Source organism: Apodemus sylvaticus, chromosome 23 (assembly GCF_947179515.1).
Source record: "Apodemus sylvaticus chromosome 23, mApoSyl1.1, whole genome shotgun sequence".
NCBI lineage: Eukaryota > Metazoa > Chordata > Mammalia > Rodentia > Muridae > Apodemus > Apodemus sylvaticus.
In genome coordinates, this window is record NC_067494.1 from 28,341,868 (window position 1) to 28,360,894 (window position 19,027).

Consider the following 19,027-nt stretch of genomic DNA (forward strand, 5'->3'; position numbering starts at 1 on the left):
AGAGGTTAAGAAAAGCGGTACTGTGTCTGTTAGGGGAATTCATTAATGAAATTTCTAAACCACTGGATTTGCTTTCAGAAACCCGCAAATTGCGGTGCTTTGACCTTTTGTTCAAGTCAGAAAAATAAATCCGCTTTACAAAGAACTGAAAGAGATTCTGACAGCCTTATTGTTATCCCAGAGAATTCAAAAGTGGCTCTGGAAAATCAGCCCTCCGTGAGGCCTGCTGACTCTCCTGCGGTGGACACGGACTTGATAAGCTTACTGCTCCGTCCTTCTTTCCGTCCCTGACCGGTCTCTACTCCCCGCCCCCACCCCCACCCCAATCCGTTCCTTTTCTTCTTCCCTTTCTCATCAAAATCACTGAGAACAAAATGTTAAAGTTTCTGCTGTAACTTTAAAAAGTTGTACCTGTTGCCTGGCACCCCGTGAGGTGAGGGTTTTACATCAGCCCCATCAATGACCTTGCTCCATGCCAATCAGGAAGATGCTGAGCCAATCGGGAGGGTGCTGAGCCAATCAGGAAGGTGCTGAGCCAATCGGGAGGATGCTGAGCCAATCAGGAGGGTGGAGGGTGCTGAGCCAATCAGGAGAGCGCTGAGCCATGAGCCAATCAGGAGGGTGCTGAGCCGATCGGAAGGATGCTGAGCCAATCAGGAGGGTGCTGAGCCAATCAGGAGGGTGCTGAGCCAATCAGGAGGGTGCTGAGCCAATCAGGAGGGTGCTGAGCCAATCAGGAGGGTGCTGAGCCAATCGGAGGGTGCTGAGCCAATCAGGAAGGTACTAAGCTTGGTCAGAGCACAGCCATAGCTCATTCACTCTCTTCTTCATCCTCAGAACCCTTGGCCTATTGTTGCCCTGCTGCCCCCTTTCCCTGCCTCTGTGCCTTCACACACTTCTTTAAAATGTGACAGGGTCAGTGGAGGCCAAGAATATCATCACCAACAGAAGACAATTGCTATGTCATTGTAAGGTTATAGACACATCATTGTTAAAGGGCTCACATCCTAGGTGGTTACAATGAAAAATTCAAAAAACCATATTCTGAGACATGGCCACATGTCCCTAGGCCCATCTTGTGTTGTGAGAAGCAACCACAGTTGCTCAGGACTTAACAAAGTCTGGTGTTTCTCCTCAGTCGAGAACACTTACTGTTAACAGTCCTGGACTCTGTGATGCCTAGATACCAGTCCTTCTAGTTCCTTTGGTTGGTTATGTTCTGACCTTAAGAACTTTTAACATCTGATTAAGCACAGTGTGGATGGAGATATATTCCAAACCCGTCTCCTGGTTGCTCCACTCTGGTGGTTTTTTTGTTGTTGGGCTATTTCACCAGATTTGGTGCTGCAACCTTACAGCTCATCTTAGCAAATCAAGTGGATGGAGAGATCTTCCTCACGTGATTTCCTAGATTTTCATGGTCTGTAGACAGCTAAGTAGTAAATGCAAATATTTGTAGGTCGTTTCTCATTCTTTTGTTCAATGAACGAGTAGATGTATTTATTTTGATAAAACTCAAGAGAGTTACACCAATCTAAATGATGGGTACAAAAAAGGCCATTACTATGACATTTCTTGTATTTCCCACCACCTCACATAACTAAGGTGATGATATACATCTTCGACCTATACGACCATGCTTTATATTGTAAGCTATAGTTTCTTATGTTTGTTTGCACGTACAGTATATGTGCATGGACATGTTCATGTGTGTATGCATATGACAATGGAGAACAATCATAGCTGTGTTCCTCAGATGTTTTTCACCTAGTTTTTTTCTTAGGCAAGGTTGCTTACTGGCCTGGAAGTTGCTAAGTAGGCTTAGGACAATTGGTGAGCAAGCTCTAGAGATTCTTATTTCTCAATCTCTCCAATTGTGGGACTGCAGTCACCTACTGCGACACTCAGCTTTTTTGTTTTGCTTTGTTTTGTTTTGTTTTGTTTTGCGTGGCTTCTCACTTCTACATGTGTCTGGAAGATATTGTTTTGTCCTATACTTTTCCTAGCTAAAAATGTCAAGCTCTAGGTTCAGTGAGAGACCCTGTCTCAAAATCCCTAGAATATTTTAAATGAGTTATAATTTTATTAAGAATATATAGTTCCTTGAATTCATTGCATTTTACAGAAAACTGGCTTACTCTCATAATTGAAATTAATAAAATATAAATATGCTTTCAAATATTTCAATATATACAGAACGTTAATGTATTTTATAATTTTCATTGTTTAGTATCCATTCCTGGCTAAAGTAATTTCTTTTTTTTAAAGATATATTTATTATTATATGCAAGTATACTGTAACTGTCTTCAGACACACCCGAAGAGGACGTCAAATCTCATTATGGATGGTTGTGAGCCACCATGTGGTTGCTGGGACTTGAACTCAGGACCTTTGGAAGAGCGAGCAGTCAATGCTCTTAACCACTGAGCCATCTCTCTAGCCCTGCAAACGTAATATCCATGAAACGTGTGTGAAGTCACTAATGGAGTTTGAAGAAATAGTATTTTCCTGTTATGAATGTCAGATTCCATTTGGTAGAAGAATTCACATAATTATTCAAGTTTTAAACATGAAATTTTTGCTTTTTTTATTGGATATATTCTTTATTTACATTTCAAATGATTTCCCCTTTCATGAATCCCCCCTCCCCAAAAGTCTTATAAGCCCTCTTCCCTCTCCCTGTTCCCCAATCTACTCCTTCCAGCTTCCCTGTCCCTACGCTGCTATATTGAGCCTTTCCAAGACCTTCTTCTTGGGCATCATTTGATAGGTGAATTGTGTCCTTGGTATTCCGAGTTTCTGGGCCAATATCTACTTATCAGTGAGTGCATACCATGTGTGTTCTTTGTTATTGGGTTACTTCATTTAGGATGATATTTTCCAGTTCCACCCATTTGCCTAAGAATTTCATGAATTCATTGTTTTTAATAGCTGAGAGTATTCCATAGTGTAAATATACCACGTTTTCTGTATCCATTCCTCTGTTGAGGGACATCTGGGTTCTTTCCAGCTTCTGGCTATTATAAATAGGGCTGCTATGAACATAGTGGAGCATGTGTCCTTATTACATGCTGGGGAATCCTCTGCGTATATGCCCAGAAGTGCTACAACAGGGTCCTCCAGTAGTATCATGCCCAGTTTTCTGAGGAACCGCCAGACTGATTTCCAGAGTGGTTGTACTAGCTTGCAACCGCATGAGCAGTGGAGGAGTGTTCCTCTTTCTCCACATCCTCTCCAACACCTGTTTTCTCCTGAGTTTTTGATCTTAGCCATTCTGACTGGTATGAAGTGAAATCTCAGGGTTGTTTTGATTTGCATTTCCCTGATGACTAAGGATGTTGAACATTTCCTTAGGTGTTTCTCAGCCATTTGATATTCCTCTGGTGAAAATTCTTTGTTTAGCTCTGTACTTCATTTTTAATAGGGTTACTTGGCTCTCTGGAGTCTAACTACTTGAGTTCTTTTTATATATTGGATAATAGCCCTCTGTCAGATGTAGGATTGGTGAATATCCTTTCCCAATTTGTTGTCTGCCATTTTGTCCTTTTGACAGTGTCCTTTGCCTTACAAAAACTTTGTAATTTTATGCGGTCCCATTTGTCAGTTCTTCATCTTAGAGCATAAGCTATTGGTGTTATGTTCAGGAACTTTTCCCCAGTCCCCATGTCCTCAAGGGTCTTCCCAGTTTCTTTTCTATTAGTTTCAGTGTGTCTGGTTTTATGTGGAGGTCCTTGATCCACTTGGACTTGAGCTTTGTACAAGGGAATAAGAATGAGTGGATTTGCATTCTTCTGAATGCTGACCTCCAGTTGAAACCAGGATCCATTTTCCACTCGATGGTTTTAGCTCCTTCGTCCAAAACCAAGTGATCATAGGTGTGTGGGTTCATTTCTGAGTCTTCAATTGTATTCCATTGGTCTACCTGCCTGTCACTGTGCCAATACCATGCAGTTTTTAACACTATTGTTCTGTAGTACTCCTTGAGGTCGGGGATACTGATTCCCCCAGAAGTTCTTTTACTGTTGAGAATAGTTTTAGCTATCCTGGGATTTTTGTAATTCCAGATGCATATGAGAATTTTTCTTTCTAAATCTATGAAGAATTGAGTGGGATTTTGCTGGGTATTGCACTGAATCTGTATATTACTTTTGGCAAGATGGCCATTTTTCCTATATTAATCCTGCCAATCCAAGAGCATGGAAGATTTTTTCTATCTTCTGAGGACTTCTTTGATTTCTTTCATCAGAGACATGAAGTTCTTGTCATACAGATCTTTCACTTGTTTGGTTAGAGTCACACCAAGATACTTTATACTGTTTGTGGCTATTGTGAAGGGCGTCATTTCCATAATTTCTTTCTCAGCCTGCTTATCCTTTGAATATAGGAAGACTACTGATTTGCTTGAGTTGATTTTATATCCAGCCACTTTGCTGAAATTGTTTATGAGCTGCCTTCTACTCCTCTTGGGTATATTAGCTTCTTTCTGTTCTAGTGCTTTCAGGTGTGCTTTTAAGCTGTTAGTGTATGCTCTCTTCAGTTTCTTTTTGGAGGCACTCAGAGCTATGAGTTTTCCTCTTAGCACTGCTTTCATTGTGTCCCATAAAGTTGGGTATGTTGTCCCTTCATTTTCATTAAATTCTAAAAAGCCTTTGATTTCTTTCCTTATTTCTTCCTGACCAAGGCATCACTGAGTACAGCATTGTTCAGCTTCCAGGTGTATGTGGGCTTTTTGTTGTTTTTGTTGCTATTGAAGACCACCCTTACTCCATAGAGCCATGGGATTATTTCTATCATCTTATATCTGTTGAGGTCTGTTTTGTGACCAATTATATGGTCAGTTTTAGAGAAGGTACCATGAGGTGATGAGAAGAAGGTATATTCTTTTGATTTAGTATGAAATGTTCTATAGATATCTATTAAATCCATTTGGTTCAAAACTTCTCTTAGTTTCACTGTGTTTCTGTTTAGTTTGTGTTTCCCTGATCTGTACATTGTTGAGAGTGGGGTGTTGAAGTCACCCACAATTATTGTGTGAGGTGCAATGTGTGCTTTAAACTTTAGTAAAGTTTCTTTTATGAATGAGGGATCCCTTGTATTTGGAGCATAGGTAGTTCCATAGTTCTTCTTGGTATATTTTTCCTTTGATGAGTATAAAGTGTCCTTCTGTGTCTTTTTTGATGACTTTTGGTTGAAAGTCTATTTTATTGGATATTAGAATGGCTACTCCAGCTTGTTTCCTGGTACCATTTTCTTGGAAAACTGTATTCCATCCTTTTACTCTGGGGCAGTGTTTGTCTTTGACACTGAGATGCATTTCCTGTATAATGCAAAATGCTGGGTCCGGTTTATGTATCCAGTCTGTTGGTCTATGTCTTTTTATTGGAATTGAGTCCATTGATGTTAAAAGATATTAAGGAATAGTGACTGTTGCTTCTTGCTATTTTTGATGTATTTTTTATGTTTCTGTGGTTATCTTCTTTTGGGTTTGTTCAAAGAAGATTAATTTCTTGCTTTTTCTAGTGTATAGTTTCCTTCCTTTTGTTGGTGCTTTTAATTCATTGTCCTTTGAAGGGCTAGATTTGTGGAAAGATACTGTGTAAATTTGTTTTTGTCATGGAATACCTTGGTTTCTCCATCTACAGTTATTGAGAGATTTGCTGGATATAGGAGTCTGAGTTGGCATTTGTGTTCCCTGCATGACATCTGCCCAGGGTTTTCTGGCTTTCATAGTCTCTTGTGAGAAATGCGGTGTAATTCTGATAGTTCTATCTTTATGTGTTACTTGACCTTTTTCCCTTACTGCTTTTAATATTCTTTCTTTGTTTAACATAGTTGGCATTTTAATTATTATGTGATTATAATTATTAATTACATAAATAATTATAATTATTAATAATTATTTGGAGTTCTGTAGGTTTTTTGTGTGTTCATGGGCATCTCTTTCTTTAGGTTAGGGAAGTTTTCCTCTATATATAAGTTGATGACATTTACTGGCCCTTTAAGTTGGAAATCTTCGCTCTCTTCTATACCTATAATCCTTAGGTTTGGTCTTCTCATTTTGTACTGGATTTCCTGGGTGTTTTAGGTCACAAGTTTTTTGCATTTTCATTTTCTTTGACTGTGTGTCAATGCTTTCAATGGTATCTTCTGCATCTGAGATTTTCTCTTCTATCTCTTGTAATCTGTTGTTAATGCTTGGATCCATGACTCCTGACTTCTTTCCTAGGTTTTCTATGTCCAGAGTTTTTTCCCTTTGTGATTTCTTTATTGTTTCTACCTCCATTTTTTGATCCTGGATGGTGTTGTTCAATTCCTTTCCCTGTTTTGTTGTGTTTTCCTATTGTTCATTAAGGGCTTCTTCTTGTTTACTTGTGTTCTCCTGTATTTCTTTAAGGGAGTTATTTATGTCCTTCTACTAGCATCATGAGCTGTGATTTCAAATCCAAATCTTGCTTTTTCTGGTGTGTTGGGCTATCTAGGACTTACTGTTGTGGGAGATTTGTGTTCAGATGGTGCTATATTGCCTTGATATCTGTTAGTAACATTCCTACTTTTGCCTTTTGCAATTCAAAAGATGTTAGTTGCTCCTGCTGTCATTGGCTGGTGCTTGTCCCCTCCTGTGTGCCTGTAAGCCTATCTCAGCACCCCTGGGTGACCGACCGGCTTTGCCCTGGCACAGAGTGCTGTGGGGCTGTCCAGCTCCTGGGTGCAGGTGGGGCCCTGGCGGGCCATGTCCAAAGCAATCTTAGACTCAGGTGTTCCCTGTGTACCTGGCTGCCCCTGACTGCTCAGTCACAGGAGCAACGATCTAAACATGAAATCTTATAGGGAACAGGACAATGGTTTAGTGGGGACAGAATAGCCTTTTGAAGAATTGTTGGATAAAAATATTATCCAAGCAAACAAGGGGCTGGGGAGATAACTTAGTCAGTCAAGTGCTTGCCAAGTTAGTGTGAGGACCTGAATTTGATCCCTAGCACCCATGCAAGAGTCAGGTGTAGTAGCAGGTGCCAAAGAGTCAGGTGCAGTGGTAGGTGCCAAAGAGCTGGGTGCAGTGGCAGGTGCCAAAGAGCTGGGTGCAGTGGCAGGTGCCAAAGAGCTGGGTGCAGTGGTAGGTGCCAAAGAGCCAGGTGAAGTGGCAGGTGCCAAAGAGCCAGGTGCAGTGGCAGGTGCCAAAGAGCCAGGTGCAGTGGCAGGTGCCAAAGAGCCAGGTGCAGTGGCAGGTGCCAAAGAGCCAGGTGCAGTGGCAGGTGCCAAAGAGCCAGGTGCAGTGGCAGATGCCAAAGAGCCAGGTGCAGTGGCAGGTGCCAAAGAGCCCGGTGCAGTGGCAGATGCCAAAGAGCCAGGTGCAGTGGCAGGTGCCAAAGAGTCAGGTGCAGTGGCAGGTGCCAAAGAGCCAAGTGCAGTGGCAGGTGCAAAAGAGACAGGTGCAGTGGCAGGTGCCAAAGAGTCAGGTGCAGTGGCAGGTGCCAAAGAGTCAGGTGCAGTGGCAGGTGCCAAAGAGCCAGGTGCAGTGGCAGGTCCCAAAGAGCCAGGTGCAGTGGCAGGTCCCAAAGAGCCAAGTGCAGTGGCAGGTGCAAAAGAGTCAGGTGCCGTGGCAGGTGCCAAAGAGCACGGTGCAGTGGCAGGTGCCAAAGAGCCAGGTGCAGTGGCAGGTGCCAAAGAGCCCGGTGCAGTGGCAGGTGCCAAAGAGCCAGGTGCAGTGGCAGGTGCCAAAGAGCCCGGTGCAGTGGCAGGTGCAAAAGATCCAGGTGCAGTGGCAGGTGCCAAAGAGCCAGGTGCAGTGGCAGGTGCCAAAGAGCCAGGTGCAGTGGCAGGTGCCAAAGAGCACGGTGCAGTGGCAGGTGCCAAAGAGCCCAGTGCAGTGGCAGGTGCAAAAGATCCAGGTGCAGTGGCAGGTGCCAAAGAGCCAGGTGCAGTGGCAGGTGCCAAAGAGCCAGGTGCAGTGGCAGGTGCCAAAGAGCCAGGTGCAGTGGCAGGTGCCAAAGAGCCAGGTGCCGTGGCAGGTGCCAAAGAGCCAGGTGCAGTGGCAGGTGCCTGTGACCCCAGCACTGGGAAGACAGAGACTGGAGGATGCCTAAAGCTCACTTCTCAGCCAGCCTAGTCAAACTGATATGTTCCAACTTCAGTGAGAATCCATACTTCAAAAGATAAGTTAGGAAACAATTGAGGAAGACTCTAAATGTCAGTCTCCTACATTCGCACACACACGCACACACACACACACACAAGTATACAGATGGACCTGTAGACACATACATGTGCACACATAAAATAACTGAAGGAGAATAACTGGGGAGTCTTTTCTGAGAAATCCTTGAGGCATTGAAGTTTTCTGTTAGACAGTTGCTCTGTTCCTTCACAATGGGATGTTTTGTTTCCAGATTCCAGGCAAGGAAAGGAATTCATAACTGGGGAGCAGATGATACAGCCAAAGCTGCCAGAGGCTGTAAAAGTGCCTTGTAGAATCTAGGAATATCTGAGGCAGTATAACCACCCAGCAGGCTGGATGTACCCATAAAACATGAGGGGTGACAAAGTGACAGAAGTCACCTCAGGTCAAGTACAACCCACACATGAGGCATGCTGCCGGCTTCCTGCTAAAGCATACCTCATAGATAATCCACCAAAAATGTCGCCCCAAATTCCAACATAACTAAACAGGAAAATGACCTTTAATGTCCTCTTTAAGTGTACTTGGCAAGGGATATGCACATAAAATAAAGTGTAAAAGTGAAGTTGCCTTACCAATGTTTCTTACTATATTATTTGATTAAATTTCCTTATATATGCAATAGTGAAGGCACACAGCTTAAATCACAAAGAAGGCATGTGGATATTTATAAGTTCAAGGCCAGCCTAGTCTTAAGTTCAAGGTCAGCAGTAACAAGTCAACAACAGCAACAATAACAACAACAACAACAACAACAAAAGTTCCTTGTACATTACTGGTAACAGATTTCAATTCACATATAATATTTCAATGACTTGCCCTTTAAAAGAATGCTCGCTACCACATTCCTTGTTGCCTTTGTTTTATGGCCTTTTAAATTTAAAACCAGTTGTAACTTTTGGCAGGGGAGCCATCTTTAGTAAGGGTGAAAGCCTTCAACTCCCACTCCAGCTAGCTAAACTGCCAGTGGCTCTCCTAAAATATGGAGGTCAATTTTTTTCTGCTTCTTAGAGTAACGTGTTATATTTTATTTTTACAAAAATGGAAGATAATGAAAGAAAGAAACTAGGGAGGGATGGAGAGACTGGGAAGATGGGGAGAGGAGAGAGATGGAGAGGGAAGAGGGAGAAAGCAAAGAAATAATTTCCATTTGTAGTCTCTTTAAAATGATAAGATTACACATTTATTAAGTAGACCGTAAACAAACAAACAAAAACCCAAACATGTCCAACCTTATTCTCTTCCTTAAGCTGAAATTCAGTTTTGATTTCAATTCTTATCTCTAGGTAGAAGTCCTGGAAAGCCTAACCTGTTTCATTTGTTCTGCTTTTGAACATGACATGAGCTGTAGTTCCAATCTCCAGCCATTGCAGATGTAGTGAAGATTTGAATATGAATGTATTTGAATGTATGAAACTAAATGTATTCCTATTGCTTTTCCTTATGATTTGTATGTCTTTCCAGGAGACAGTTAAGCCTGTATTTAACTTTCTTAGTAGATTGAGGAGAAAGAGAGGTGAATAAGTTAATCTGTTAAATCAATTTGGCAAGCTCTCATCTCTGTGACAGTGTGATAGAGCAATCAGTTACAGGTACTGCACTTCGCCTGCCGGAGGAGGAAGGAGGAGGATCCCTTGGCCTGGAAGCTGGAACCTCTGTGCCCATCCCAGCATATGCCACACTCTTACTGTTCCAACTTTCATCACTCTTTACCTGACTAATGCTGACTCCTTAGGTTATATATAAGATATAGATCACTTTACACACATGCACACACTCTCTCTCACACACACACAGCAGGGGGGAGAGACAGAGAAACAGAGAGACAGAGGAAGAGAGATAGAGAGAGACAGACAGAGACAGAGACAGAAACAGACAGAGAAGAAGAGAGACAGAAAAAGAGACAGGGACAGAGACAAAGACAGAGGAAAAAAAGACAGAAACAGGAAACAGAGAGACAAAGACAGATAGAGACAGACACTCACACACACACACACACACACACATGGGGTGGGGGAGAGAGAGAGAGAAAGAGAGACAGAAACAGAGACACAGACAGAGAAAGAGAGAGACAGAGAAAAAAGACACAAACGAGACAGAGAGACAAAGACAGACAGAGACAGACACACACACACTCAAAGACATTCACAGACACACACACACACATATATGTATATATATATATATATATACCTTCACATACAGATTCAGACACACACACTTTCTCACACACTCACATATTCATACACACAGAGACATATACATACTCTTTCTCACACAAAGGCACAGTCAGAGAGACATGCAGTCAGACAGACACACAGACACACAGACACACACACACACACCAGCCTGCTCCCCCAAGCTCTTCCTCATGGCGATACTGACCACTTCTTTAACCTTGTAGGATTTGTAATGTTTGTTACATATCTGTTTTTTCACTTAAAGACCTTTTGTACTTAAATCACCTCTTAAAAATGGCAGAAATTTGTGGTACCAAGGGAGGCAAACAATAACTTATCTTATTTTCAATGGAAGCTAAGCATCACCTTGACCATGATGTTAATGCAGCTAAAGAAAAGGGGTGTGTGCAGGGTTGTGTGTGCGGGGCTGGCTGTGTGTGTGTAGGACTGTGTGTGTGCAGGGCTATGTGTGCAGGCCTGTGAAGTGTTCCTCCTTGTGGCGTTAGAGGCATGCTGACATGCTCTGGTCTTCTTGGGCTACACTGTGCCTCAATGTTCCTTAAATTCTGGGACACATTTTCTGTTGACTCTCCATCATCACTCTGGACCTGTTGGAAATTTAGCTCGCAGTGCTTCCTCTAGAGAGGAACTGAACCAATCAGACCAGCTAAAGAGAGAACACATTTCTCAGACAAGTGGCAAGCTGTGTCTGGTCAGATGTGCTCAGCTGAGTTCCCTGCTCTGCGAAAAGCAAACAAGACTCTTTCTGTAGCAGAGTCTGCATCATGGCGCTTCACTGCAGGCGGCCATGCTATTGTGCTTGTGTGCCTAGGGAAAATTCTGCTCTCCGGCCAAGATGGTCTTAACATGCCCTTTAGTTCCACTAAGCTTCTGGGTGGCAGGTCCTGACTCCCATTATTCACACAGTTACTTTGGCACACCTGTACTTATAAATTATTTTGTTGTCTCTTTGAGATGTAAATCTCCCAACTGCTTGCCAGGTTTTATATAGCCTTAGGATATCCTTCTTCCTAGGTCTGGGAGCCATTCCTTTGAAATGTATGCTAAACTTTGCATAGCAGTTTCTGTGAGAAGTTATGAGACTAATTCATATAAGCACCGCTAGACAACCCCAGATGGCCTCGTCACCCAGACTAACCTCCCCAGGCTCCCCTGTAATATTTTTCCCTGTGTTTCCCTGGGCACTTACAAAACCACTTTCTTTTATTTTTGTAGAGTTGAGTCCAATGGTTTTCACATCCCAAAATTATTGGCTTACAGACAATTCTCCTAGACTCCACCCAGCCCAACAGTTACCTAGCAACAGCTTGCATCATCGCCTGCAGCCTGCCAGATGTAGCCAGGTGTATAAAGAGGATGGCTCACTATCCCAGTCCCTCTTCTTCTTTCACCCTCTGTCCCCACGTGTTCCCAGGCAACCTCTGTTTCTCTCTCTTCTCCTTTTCTCTTTCTGTCCTTCTCTGATCCACTTCTCTGTCTCTATCCCTTTTCCATGTCTCCAATCCCCTCCCTTCCCCAATAAACTTTTTATTAGGTCTGGTGCACTGTGTGATTCCTCACGGGAACACGTTGGCATAGGCCTGGCAGGTACCTGCTCGCTCCCACCACAGTATATTGCATTAAACTGCCATTTTATATTTCATAACAATAATAATCTAAGATTAAGCATGCCTTTTGTGTACTCTGTTCTTGCTACCATATTTACTGACACCCCCTTAGCCCCAGCTTACACAAACACTTGAATTTAGTGGAATACTCTTATCACTCATGGGAGATGTCAATGTTCTAGAAGGTGAACACATTTTAAAAATTCAACCCACTAGGTAAAATGTCAGTGGCTTCCACTTAGTGAGTGGGAGAATTCTTTTATATTTGAGAGTGAGGTGGTTTCCCATAAATGCTATTATTTTGGGATAGCACTGAGAAAATATTCCAGCCACTTCTATGGAAGCCAAATGAGAATAATTTCCCAGGAGCAAACACTGCTAAATTAATCTCTTGCTGAATAGCATACCACTCTTGTAATGGACTGAGTGTAATGTTGAAATCACCTTTGCTGGAAACACAGCCCAGAGGTCCTTGCACCCAAATATCTCCAGGGAGAGCAGGAATGTCAAGCAGGCAGGATTGTCTTTCCAATGGGCAAGATGTACAATCTGTTCTTCCCTTTAGAAAGCTAGGAATCGGAATTGATTAGTAGACCAGTTGTCTGTTTTATCTGTTGGGCCAGGCCCTATGGAACTCCTACAATCAAGACCAGAGGTGGCTAGTTATCAAAGTGACCCTTATAGTCAGGGGCTCCCTCAAATTATCACAACCAGGACTGGGGATAGTTAATAGTCTAAATAACCCTTACCTTATGTATATAGCCAGAGGCTCCTCCAAGCTCCCACAACCAGGACCAGAGGGGGCTAATAGCCCAAATGACCTTGATGTTATCTGTATGAGTGAAACTATGTCAGACTGTTTCTGAGGCCCTGCCTCAGTTTGAGTTTCATTGCTATGAAGAGACACCATGACCAAGGCAACTCTTATAAGGGACAACATTTAATTGGGGCTGGCTTACAGGTTCAGAGGTTCAGTCCATTATCATTAAAGTGGGAGCATGGCAACATCCAGGCAGGCATGGCATAGGAGGAGCTGAGAGTTCTTTGTCTTGATCTGAAGGCCTCTAAGAGAAAAATTGACACCCTCAAGCAGCTAGGAGGAAGGTCTCAAAGCCCAGCCCCACAGTGACACACTTTCTTCAACAGGGCCACATCTACTCCAACAAGGCCACATCTCCTAATAGTGCCACTCCCTGGACCAAGCAATAGAAACTACCACAGACATTTATAGATAATCTATCTCTAAAACCCATCTTTTTGAAAGAAATGACATGTACCTTGGGCTACATTTCAATGAAATAATGCTTCCTTGTGGGCCAGGAATTTATATTACAGGATTTTCTTCCCAAATTATAATGTGTTTAAATTTGTTGGGAATAAACTGTCTGCTTGTGTATGTGCATACAGAAAACGAGGGTAACTATGATGACAGTATCCATGAGTACAGCTAAAGTTCATGGGACATCAGAATCCCTGAAGTTTCGATCCAGGTTGATAAAGTCTTTCTGAACAGAATCTTTAGTCTCACATCTTCATGATTTCTTTCATTCCTGGGACTACCTGCAGGGTTCCCACACACATGTCACATGTTTATTGTAAACAGTGTAAGTGCTTGGGCTTTGTTGCCTCTGGTGTGGAGAGTAGTTATGAGGGGCTTTTTGTGTGTGTGTAGCATTTTGAGCACTAGACATGGTAACCATAGTGCCTGGACCCAGCAAAACTTTGGATGACTTCTGAAAGCTTTTCCTCTCTGTTCCATGAAAGCGACAGCAACATCTTCTGACTGGAAAAGGTTCAGTGAATTTTAGCTGCAGTCACCAATGCTAAGGATTGTTATTTTGCAAACGTGCATGCAAAATATTCCCTTTCCACATCTCCTGTCAAGTAAGGCTGAAGCACAATAGGGAGTTACAGTGGCTTAAAGTAGACTTTGGCATGTCTGGATTGCTTTGTTTATAGATATCTCTGAACTCATTCATGAGACTTTGTCTTCTTCTCTCTTCACCCCTGCATCGCTTTAGTGACGGGTGGGCAGACAGAGACGAAGTCATTGAAGGCTATGAGGTGGAAGCCAACGGGGGAATCACGATCAAGCTGCAGTCTCCAGAGGTCAGGTCGTTTGATGACTACTTCCTGAAGCTGAGGCTGGACACCAACACCAGGAATCCTTGGTTCCCCGAGTTCTGGCAACATCGCTTCCAGTGTCGCCTACCGGGACACCTCTTGGAAAACCCCAACTTTAAAAAAATCTGCACAGGTAACTGTTGATCAAGTCATAGCTTGGGGTGGCTGGAGCTCTCTTGTTCCATTACAGGCTGTTAATGGGAACAAGCTCCAAAGGCAGCACTGGGGTGTGTGGGAGGGGGCGGCGGGGATGAAAGATTAGCTTATAAAGCAGCGTGAGTAAAGTAAATGTATATATTCCCCTCCCGCTATGGATTTATGTTCCCATATGTTAGGAAGACTTGTCTCTGCAAAAATGAGATAATAAAAATAGATGAAAGGCAAACAGAGCAGCCGGACATCTAGTATTTGAGCCAGAGGAGAAAGGGGCATGCTTAGGTGATGGTAAACACACTCATATGAACATTGATTTGATCTTTTCCTCTGTGATAGCTTTAATATGCAGGTCAGGAGAGGAGCGGGCAGCATCATCTTAGGCCACAGAACCAACATGATGTGTGTGGGCACAGATACCAAGAACTATAGACAGATGGTGGGTTCCAGCTAGGCAGATGCTGCTGGTACACTGCTCACTCAAGCCAGAAAGGGGAGTGTCCTTCCAAGCTGTCCAGGGGCTTGGTGGACCCCACAGGATAATATTTACCCCTGGGAACTGGTTAACTCAGACTCCACAACACTATCACTATTATGATAATTTTCATTATTGCATAGGGAATTGCTGCTTCCTGCCATTTTTTCCAGTACAGTTTATGATGGAAAAGTAAATAAGTTATCTTTGCCCTGTCATGGTGACATTTCAAGCCAGTTGTTCATATCAAGCTTATATAGCATAAAGATGTGTCCACAATGATATAGTGGATATACTAAGGCATCATTTTAAACTTCATGACAAAGGTGTATGTTTCTTGGGTTTACGTAACAAATACTTAGAACAGCCTAGAAATCAATTAATCACATCACTTGCATGTATAGAACTTGTACATAGAAGCAATTGGAAAGAGAAGGATCTAATCTATGGCTCATGACCTGGAACCATGTATTCTCTTGAGAGAAATCAATGTGAAACATATAAATAATTCAAGATAATGAGCTTTTGCAGAACAGGATAAGGACAATATTACATAGAATATTTTATTTTTCAATAATACTTATATTTGATATAATGGCAATATATGTAAATAGAGTAAGATATGTCTAACTTGGTAATATTTAACTCTTGGTGGAATTGCTTGTAGACTTATTTTTCAGTTTAGGCTTTTAAAATATCTGCAGCATGGCTTCTCAGGGAGACTGAGAAGTGCAATATATCTGAGAGGCAGGGACAAGGGGATGTGTGAGAACTGCACATCAAACCTGTCTGCCATGCATATATTTGACTTTTTTCTCTCTAAAATGGACTCATCGAGGATAATAATTCTAAAAATCCCATAAATCTCAAGCATTTTCCTAACTTACAAACCCAAGGTGTTTAGAAGGACCAGTAGCAGTATTTATTTTTCTGTAGTAACCAGAAACAACAGAATTAGAGCCCATGCCTCTTAATTAGCACAATTCCTGAGTCTCATTTCTTGGCCTTTAATGTTGTATTACTTTTCATTGTTACGCTTTCTAAGAAATGCCTTCTTATTTAATCTTACTGTATCTACCAATCTCTGAATGCTGAAACAATTATTAACTAAATAATCATTTGACTTATAATTTCTTAGGGTATATAATTATTTTTCCAGTCTTTAAAAGAAAAATTGAGGATGATTATATTTATATAAAATATATCTCTTTCACTCAAAGACTATTTAGCAAGTACCTACTACATGTAAGGACCTTACAGCACAATGTAAGGAAATAGACTGAAGAAGAGGAAAAATATTAAGAGAAGGAGGAAGAAGAGAAGGAGAAACAAGTATAGAGAAGGAAGAGGAGGAGGGCAAAAAGGAGGAGTAAGAGAAAGAGGAGAAGGAGGAGGAGAAGGAGGAGGAGGAGGAGAAAGAGGAGGAGGAGGAGGAGAAAGAGGAGAAGGAGGAGGAGAAAAAGGAGGAGAAGGAGGAGGAGGAGAAAGAGGAGGAGGAAGAGGAGGAGAAAGAGGAGAAGGAGGAGGAACAAAGTGAGTTCCAGAACAGCTAGGACTATGCTGAGAAATGCTATCTCAAACACAAAAACAAAACAAAATAATAAAGACACATTAAGGCTGAACAGGGCACTTACCAGTTAAGATACTTTCTCTGCAATCATGAAGACCAGAGTTCAAATCCCAGAACCCAAGTAACAAATTTAGTATTCCTAGAAATGCTCATAAGGCTAGCTCTGAGTAGGGAAGAACAGCAAGATCACTGATTTCTGCCTTCTGACCTAATTAAAACTAAGTTCCTGGTTCATGAAAAGACTCTGCCTGGGTAGAAAATGCTGATAGACATCAGACATCCTCTTTTGGCCTCTGCACAAATTAAAAATAAAAGAGCTAGTATGCATACCAGCACATCCATGTGCACATATTCACACAGATACACATAACTAAATATAAAAACACTTCTTAGTGGGCTGGAGAGATGGCTCAGCAATTAACATGTTGCTTTTGTGAAGGACCCACTTGAAACTCCAGCTCATGCACACACACACACACACACACACACACACACACACATGCACACACGCACACACAATTTAAAAGTAACAAAAGTAAAATCTTAAAAGGACAAATTAACAATGATGACAAAAATATTGATAGGAAAAATGGAAGCAGATGTATTCTGTGCTTGCTGCATGAAATTGTCAGACTTTCATCTCTATATGACAGTAACACTTGAGAAATTACAGTGTGTAGGTACAACACAAGGTCAGAGAATTTTATTCTTCCAGCTAAACTTTGTCCATATTTCCACAAAGCATGGAATCTCACAGAGTGCAGCCTTGCCCAGTTAAGCCATGGCTGTCAATGGGTTCCCATTCTCTGAATCACTTCTATGGACACCAGGATTCCTGAGTAGTGTGGCTTCCCTGCCTTAGATAATATCCTCTTTCTCCCTGAACTATACAAATATTTGGCTTTGTTCTGTGAGATTCCGGTATAATATTGTATCATTCCTCTCAGGAGGGAACAAACCTGTACTGAACACTCCCTAGGCTGGGGATTTCTGCTTGTTAATTAAATTAAACTGTTGTTCTGTCGGAGTCATAGACTACAAGGTTATAGAGACCATTCATCTGTTATCTGCTGTTACAGTACACCGTCATAACAAGTTACCACAAGGGTTTGGTGGCTTAAATAACAATTGTTTAGTTTATGATTCTAGGGGTCATCTGGGAGGTTTTACTGCTCTAGATTGGACATGGCTCATGTACACTGGGGAATGGCTGATCTCAGAGATTTTCAACACAGGACTTACCTCCTTCTGATTCATGCTTGTCTGTCTTAGTCAGGGTTTCTATTCCTGCACAACATCATGACCAAGAAGCAAGTTGGGGAGGAAAGGGTTTATTCAGCTTAAACTTCTGCATTGCTGTTCATCACAAAAGGAAGTCAGGACTGGGACTCAAGCAGGTTAGGAAGCAGGAGCTGATGCAGAGGCCATGGAGGGATGTTTCTTACTAGCTTGCTTCCCCTGGCTTGCTCAGCCTGCTCTCTTATAGAACCCAAGACTACCAGCCCAGAGGTGGTACCACCCACAAGGGGCTCTCCCCCTTGATCACTAATTGAGAAAATGCCCCACAGCTGGATCTCATGGAGGCACTTCCCCAACTGAAACTCCTTTCTCTGTGATAACTCCAGCCTGTGTCAAGTTGACACATGAAACCAGCCAGTACACTGTCTTTTCTGGAGGCAAGCTTAGATGGCTTTACAGTGTAGACACAGATTTCTGAGAGGCAGAATGGGAGTAGGTTAAGGTCCTGGAAGCTTGGTCTCAGAACTAATACATTTAAGGTTAATTGAGATTTAAGAAGTAGGAGAAAAGCTGAGTGTGGTGGGCCTGCCTAAAATTGTAGCATGAGTTCCTAGCGAGCCTGTTTCAGAGTAGATGCAGAGCAAGAGTGGACAGACATAACATTGTCCTCAACCCTGATTGACAGTCGGTATCTTGGTTGATATTCAAGACGGTGAATTACTATTTGAGGCAAATTTCCAAAGGGAAAAAGAGAAGTTTTATCTTAGGGCACAATGGATAAAAATAAATGAGGCTCTGTCTCTGCATATAGACCACATTAATGTAGATGAAACTGAATTGAAATAGACTTTTCTGATTGCACTTATTGAAGATAGTATAGTCCAAAACCAAATGGCAGTCTCCAAGCTGCTGTGGTATAAGTCTTCTTGCCAGAAGACTTCTTGACAAATGCTCTCTTACCAGCTATGTTCTTCTGTTTTCTGCTGTGGTAATAGAATACTATAAATGGTGCAAATTATCAATGAAGGAGGTTCATTTGTTCATGGTCTGAGAGGCTGCAAATCATTCTTCCCTTGACCTTCATCAAAACTGTGAACTGCATAAGCATCAAGTAGGCTAGAAGACAGAAAGTGGGGCTTACCTTAAAGCCTTTTATCAACCCCCCTTTGCAGTGTAGTCAATAACTTCGTGACATCTCTTAAAGATCCAGTTTCTTCCCCCCACCCTTGGTTTTCTTCATTTGTTTGTTTTTTGTTTTTTCATTTTTGTTTGAACAGGGTTTCTCTGTGTTTCTTAGGCTGTTCTGGAACTTTTCTGTAGATCAGGCGGGTCTCAAACTCATAGATTCAACTACCTCTGTCTCCTGTGTGCTGGAATTAAAGGCATACCACTACCTGGTCTAAAGATCCAGTTTCTTTTCTTTTCTTTTCTTTTCTTTTCTTTCTTTCTTTCTTTCTTTCTTTCTTTCTTTCTTTCTTTCTTTC

At 42.1% G+C, this 19,027-nt stretch overlaps 1 protein-coding gene across 2 annotated transcripts in view; it reads left to right on the top strand.

Annotated features, from left to right (window-relative positions):
• Grm1 (glutamate metabotropic receptor 1) overlaps positions 1 to 19,027 on the top strand; it is a 382,764-nt gene that overhangs the window by 272,775 nt on the left and 90,962 nt on the right. For both annotated transcript variants that reach the window (XM_052169478.1, XM_052169479.1), the window contains exon 3: positions 14,004 to 14,239. In XM_052169478.1, coding sequence (XP_052025438.1) covers positions 14,004 to 14,239 — 236 coding nt within the window. The remainder of the gene's footprint in view (positions 1 to 14,003; positions 14,240 to 19,027) is intronic.